This window comes from Quercus suber, unplaced genomic scaffold, assembly GCF_002906115.3.
Source record: "Quercus suber isolate HL8 unplaced genomic scaffold, Cork oak 2.0 scaffold_427, whole genome shotgun sequence".
Taxonomy (NCBI): domain Eukaryota; kingdom Viridiplantae; phylum Streptophyta; class Magnoliopsida; order Fagales; family Fagaceae; genus Quercus; species Quercus suber.
In genome coordinates, this window is record NW_027069878.1 from 197455 (window position 1) to 204482 (window position 7028).

Below are 7028 nucleotides of genomic sequence, written 5' to 3' on the forward strand. Positions count from 1 at the left end.
TTGAATCCTTTCCCCCCTATACTCTCATAACTCAAATTCTATTCTCCCTAAACTCTAAAGTACTTTGTACATGAGAATGTGTCAATTCAACTACAAGATCCTTGACAATGAGGGAAATAGTTTTAAATATTGTATCATGATATTTCATAATATCTTGGAATGGATAATGAAAAACGATATCAATATATATCTTAAAATTGCATCAAGAAATACCAACAAAAACAATTCTGAAAGTTCACTTGGTGTATAAAACACTAGTGAATGTTTAGACCTCCAATTTCAAAATTACCAACACAAGCTTATACTCAAACAATAAATGTCGAGAATGATAAGTACAAGCTGAAAGTTCGAAAATGTGTTGAAAACACAAGAGCTATTTAGACCTCCCAATTAAAGTTACGGCTCGATAGATTTTACACTAACTTACGACAAAGTGCGAAATAGTGTAAATGCGAGCAGATGAACAAATAAGCTACTCTAATCCATAAACTAAGCAACACAGCAGTATAATGGAATATAAAAGAGTAAGAAAGAAGGATGCAAACACAGAAAACACCGAGACGTGTTTTCGAAGAGGAAACCGAAGAACTCGGCGAAAAACCTCTCCGCCGCCCTCCAAGCGGAAATCGATCCACTAGACAATCAGTTGGGATACATGGGTTAGCAAGAGATCCTCTAAGCCTAATCTACCCGATGCACCTAAGCCCTCCAGGCTCCTACTCTAACAAGGCTTCTTGGAACTGTGTCTTGTTTAGCACCCCGGATCCCGCAACAAGCTCTATGTTGCATCTGCCATAGTAGGCTTTTTCTAATGCTTCCTAACAGCACCAAAACGTCACACAGCACTCTCATAGGGTGTGGTAAGTGTTTGGGCTATCAACCTCTCAATGGTATGGAAATGGAGAGGGAAGGGTTGAGGAGATACCACAAGCAAGTGTATAGAGAAAGGTATGGATGACAATCTCTAATTCCCAATGTGTTTGGCTTATTTTTTTAATAAAATACTATTAGTATTTTAATCTATAATATACAAAGTTTAATATAACTTAAATATACAAACACACGTTAAAAATAAGTTAAAAATTTTATAATAAAGACTTTATGAATGGATTGGGTTAGATCAATCACCTAGTCGGATTAAGTCAAAATCAAATACTTGGAAAAAACTTTTTAGACAAAAATAGAGTGCTATAACTATTGTCTAAATTTTATTTTTTTGTGTTTGATTTTTTTTTTTTTTTTTAAGTCATTGGCAAAAAAAGGAATATATTATAGTAAAAGGTTTTAAATAATAAATAAGGAGAAAGAAACAAAATTGCTAATAATTAAGTGAATGAGGTGTAAATCAATTAGTATTTAATGCTATTTTTTTAACTATTAGATCAATTACAAATCTACGGTCTACAAATGGTGTAACTCTTGTCAAGTTACACCAGGTGTAACTTGAACCCATCTCGATCCTAATATATGATATTGAGCTTTTCAAAAAATAAATTATACAATATTTTCTAGAGATATTACCTAATTAAACTAGTTTAGACCCCAAATTTACTGAATTACAAACACGAGAGAAAAGACTCACGCAGCTTGTAACCTTAAGTTTGTGAATCCATTTCAGTTGCAGAAGGATTGTGGGGGTGAAATTAAGACTCTAGGGTTCAACAAATCATGAATGGTCTTGTTGAGGAGAATTATGCTCATCCAAAATGTGCTCACATACATCCAAGTATCCAACCCAAAAATGGAAAAAGCAAGACATGAAAAATTTATAAAAATAATAAAAAAGTTGAAAAGATGATTTTCTTTAATTTACAATCTATTGGGGAATGACTTCGAAATACCATAAATGTTTGAAGGGAAGTGCACACATAAATATTGAAATATGTGATCAAAATCATATAAACCTTCAGGGAATCACCAAGCAGCCCTTAGCGTACTTGTCGTAATTCTCTTCATTATTCATTAAGCCAGTGAGATATGAATGATAAAAAGTTCCCTTGATCTCTCTATACTCTCTCCACCATGTCATGAAGCTGCTCTTAGGTAAGAAAATCTCAGAAGATACTGCATAATTTTTCATCAAACTGTATACATAGTTTTCAAACTCAATCAGTTTGTTTGTTTCTTTCTCCATATCATTTGATTCTCCGCTACTCAGCAATTTGCATGAAATGCGAGCCTCCTCAACATGTGCCCAAAAGCAAGAATCCTCTGTCAGACTTGACGCCACATTCTGTTTCTTCAATTCATTTGGACCACTTGAAGGTTTCTCCGTTTCTTTCAGCAATTGCTCCAATATTATGTAATGTTTTGACCTTCCTTGATTTATGTAGTCTTGTTTGCCTGCCTTGTAGTAATCAGCTATGTCCAGTGGTTCAATCATCCTTCGGTAATTTGTTCCCCCGAAGAGTGAACGGGTACGAAGGGAGGCACCTACTGTCTGAGGCCTTTTCTCTGCTTGATCAACCATTTCTTCCCAGTAACATGTGAGGAATTTCTTATGCTTTACCAGCTCAATATCACTCCTATCGATTTCGTTCTTGTATCTATCATAGTATCCAACTTTATATTCTTTAGACACCTTCTTATACTGTTCTAGATAGGCCATATACACTTTAATGTCATTCAACCCCCTGGTGGGATCAAAAGCCTGCTGGTTTAAAATTGCCATAATTTTTGCCCATTTTTCTATCTTTGTAATGATAATGTTGATGTCAACGTTCTGCTGTTGCTGCAATAACTTGTAAAAATGAGTTGGGCTAGAAGGGGAGTTTTGAGACATCAAAAGGACAAAGACAAAGACTTCAAATTGTAGTAATGTTTATCCATGTAAGAAACAATAAAGGCTTTGGTTAGTTATTAATACTTAATCCATAAGTATTTCATTCATTACATAATTCTATTTAGTGTATTGCCTAGGTGTAACATTATCTGTACCATACAATGACATAACTCAAATAAGCATTCTAATTATATACGATCCAAAAAGAGTTGTAACTGAGTTACCTGTGATTGCACCAGCTCGATTGCTACTAGTTGTGTAATAATGCCTGCCCGTAATGGTGTTGTAGTCCAATCAATTAAGGACTCGTCATCTGTAGCATCCTTGAAAATTACCTTATGGTTGAGATCCTTCACAAATGTACCATAGGACTCAAAAACTTTATTAGGATCTTGATTTTCAAGAGTCCCTGACTTGGTTGTTGTCAACAACTCCAAAATGGTATGATGGTCCTCAAAACAAGAACAACCCAGCTTTGAACAGAAGAGAAATATGCCAAAAGGCTGGTAACTGTTAATTAAGACTCTGGGAACTAGATCCTGGTCAGAAACTACATGCAAAAAGCAAGAGTTCCATGCTACATATTTAGATATGGCTTCTTGCAGGTTCTCATCACCAATAAGGGGTGAACCAAAAGTGATGCAAAGTGGGCCTTTGGTTTTTGAAAATTTGAATTTTTCTAGTAGTGATAAGGTGAACAGAGTGGCAACAGATCCTCCCAGAGAGTTTCCGGTGATAATTAAAGGTTTGGAATTGTCAATCTGCATTATGATATGAATCTTACAGTGTTAATAACTAGCCTTGTCAAATTCTCAAAGTTCAATAAAAATTACATAACATATTGTACACATTGTTAAATGTTAATGCATGCCATGGTAACTATGAATGTTAGTCACCAACTCCGTGTGGATTCAAAGGAAATATAGACATACAATTATGTCAAAACTAATAAATATAACTTCCTAATGTATTCGAAATATATAACTTCAGCTCAATGATACATTATCTAAACATAATATTACTACCAAATTAAGTTCGCATAAATTAATATTAAAATCTTCATACTAATAAGAAATGCAGCTTTGAAATTAATCTTACAATAGCAAGTGGGGAGCTGCTTGGAATGGTAGAAAATTGTAGTATAGATTTTACTCCTTTGAACCATATTGCACGAAACTTACAATCTGACTAACATGTGAAAATAAGCCTGGAGACATATGTGTTTTTTTACCTGATTTGATTTGTTCCATTTGACCTAATCTAACAAATGCTCCAACTAAACTATAATTTGGATATGATTCTCACAAAAACAAAAACCCCTAATTTGATTTACAATGTCAACTTGATTTACTATACAATCTATTAGATTAAAGATAGCATAAAACAATATAAAAAGAGATAAAATGTAAATATAAATTAAAAATGTCAAAAGTCATGAGTATGCAAAGTCAAAGAATATAGTATTCAATAATAATTAATCATTCTTAACGGCTGACACCAAGAACGGAGAGGTGAATTGATTTACAATGTCCAAAGCCATGAGTATACGGAGTCAAGAATGACTCCTTTGACATAGAAGAGAGAGAGATATGAAAGAAACCCATTAGACAATGAACAAATCAAAGTAAGACTACAGACCAAATCAATCAAAATGAACAAAACTTACAATTTCAACGAACCTAATTAAGCACAAATATCATAATTTAATAATAAAAAAACACAATTATAAAAATAAAACAATCTTGAAATTGAGAATGCTAAAAGTAAAAGGTCTCTCATAAAAATGCCATTTTGGCACACCAAAAACCTACTTTATTATTTTAGCACATCATTTTACAACATCCCATATATTTATCAGATGTTCTATTCTTCCCTTCTATACATTAAAATAATATTTACACCACATTAAAATAATATATTAAACTTCTCCTCCTCCAACAACAACAACAACAACAACAGCTCCTCCACCACTACTGCAACAACGGCCACCAACAACCACTGTCGCAACAACACCGACAGCCACCACCGGCACAAACCCACATCCACCAATGGCACTTAAAAAAAAAAAAAAACACAACCAGAAAAAAAAACAAAATCCACAACAACCCAAAAAATAACAACCACAACTACCCAATAACACCACCACAACCACCAAATCGCCGCCACAACCACAGTACCACCGCCACAACTAACCCACAATCCACCACATTCACAAACCTCAAACTATCCCAAATCAACAAACCCACAGCTCAAGCGGGAGACGTCAGCGCGAGATTGCTCAGACAGCTTCAAGCGAAATCGGTTTCAGCGGCCTGAGGTGGCTTTTAGGCGAGATCGGCTTCAGGTGGCTTGAGGATGAGAGAGAAGAGAATGAGAGTGAGGGAGCTGTGGAGGACAACTATGGCTCCGGCGAGATTGGGCTTCGGCGAGATCAGCAAGAGAGAAGAACGAAGATGCAGAGAGAAAAGAATGAACGCAGATGAGAGAAAAGGGAGAGAGAGAGTCCAATTGAATATATGAGAGAGAAAGTCTGAGTGAATAAACAAATAATAAAAAAATTTGGCATAGATGTCTGTACCGTCTCATATTTGAGACGGTACTGTAGTTGTGTGCCAAAATTTTTGACATTTGAAACATCTCATGAGGCTCATATTTTGAGGTCTGGTGTGCCAAATGCCAAATATTTGACATTTGGCACACCTGATAAGAATGCTCTTATGACATTGGAATTCTCTCTAGAATAGATATGAAAATGATTATAATCTATCTTGTTGACCTGCAAAAATCAAACTTTTAAAAAAACATCATTAATTTAGGAGGATTGATTAAAGGCATAAGTTCCTAAAATTATCCTTTTTAATTTAAAACATATAGTACAAAACAAAAGGACAAAAATCAGAATTCCTATATAAAAAAAAAAAAAAAAAGTACGTTGGAACATACTATAAATTATAAGATAGTGGATAGATAAAATTTAAATAGGAAAATAGTTTTTTTTTTGAGATAATTACAATATACTGCTAACCTCGCATTGATAATTCTCAAGCACTTTGTGTATGAGAATGTATCAATTCAACTATAACATCCTTGACAATGAGGGAAATAGTTTTAAATATTGTATCATGATATTTCATAATTCCTTGGAATGGATAATGAAAAATGATATTAATATATATATATATATATATTTATATATCTTAAAATTGCATCAAGAAATATCAACAAAAATAATTCAAATGCAAAAAGACCCCATTGGTTGCGTTTGGTTAGCAAGTTGAGCTATCAATTTTGTATTATTTTGATTTTTAAACGGAAATTTAAAAATTGTCCAAATTAACCCCTCTCTTTATTTTTATTATCTATAATTAGTAAAAAATGGTTATATAGTGTCCACATGACCACTTAACTTAACACATCAATAACATAAAATTGGGTCCCCCCTACTTAATATATTGGGTTACGGATCAATATATTGGGAAAATACAGAAATCTATGGAAAAAATCGGAGTATTAAATAAATAATTAATAATCAAACATCAATTCTCACGAAAAAAAAGGGGGTAAAATACAATAACCTACGAGGTTTGGGATAATGCCAAAAAACATCCAAAACTTCTTTAAAATGTCCAATTTGGTCCTTTAATCATTAACGGCGTGTAAGGCCGTTTGTGCATTCTCTCCCCGTGCTAAGCTGCTTCGGATTTCTAAAGGAAGACTACAATGACAAGAAGCAAGTGGAACATTAACACCGCACCATTTAATGTTTCATCATCACCACACCTTAAAATATAATTATTAATAATATTGTGTTTGGCAGCCAAGAAAATCCAAAGAAACTCCAACGATTTTTTTAGACTTTTTTCTTAAAATATAATTATTAATAATATTGTGTTTGGCAGCCAAGTCACATGGATCTTTCTCATTCTGTGTTTGGCAGCCAAGAAAATCAAAAGAACAACCCATAAATCTTCTTCATTCCTAATTAGTAGCCACAATATCAAAAGGACAACCCATATGGTCTCGTCTGCTCTTTAGACTCCACTGCTCAGTGTTTGGTTGCCGAGAAAACCAAAAAGGAATTTCTTCATCTCTTTCACAAAGAAACCCATGAAAACCCAAATGACCTTAACCCAATCACACCAGCCAAGGTCCAAAATTCCATCACAATATTGCTATTAAACCCAAATCCAGTTTCTCTCCAAAAAAAAAAAAAAAAAAAAAACAACAAAACCAGTTATCCCATTGA

The 7028-nt window shown here is 33.8% G+C and overlaps 1 protein-coding gene across 1 annotated transcript in view; it reads right to left on the bottom strand.

Annotated features, from left to right (window-relative positions):
• Positions 1-1742: 1742 nt before the first annotated feature.
• LOC112024853 (senescence-associated carboxylesterase 101) overlaps positions 1743-7028 on the bottom strand; it is an 8383-nt gene continuing 3097 nt past the window's right edge. The window contains exons 3-4 of the mRNA XM_065761749.1: positions 3007-3543; positions 1743-2731 (exon numbers count right to left, since the gene is read on the bottom strand). Coding sequence (XP_065617821.1) covers positions 1907-2731; positions 3007-3543 — 1362 coding nt within the window. The 3' untranslated portion in view covers positions 1743-1906. The remainder of the gene's footprint in view (positions 2732-3006; positions 3544-7028) is intronic.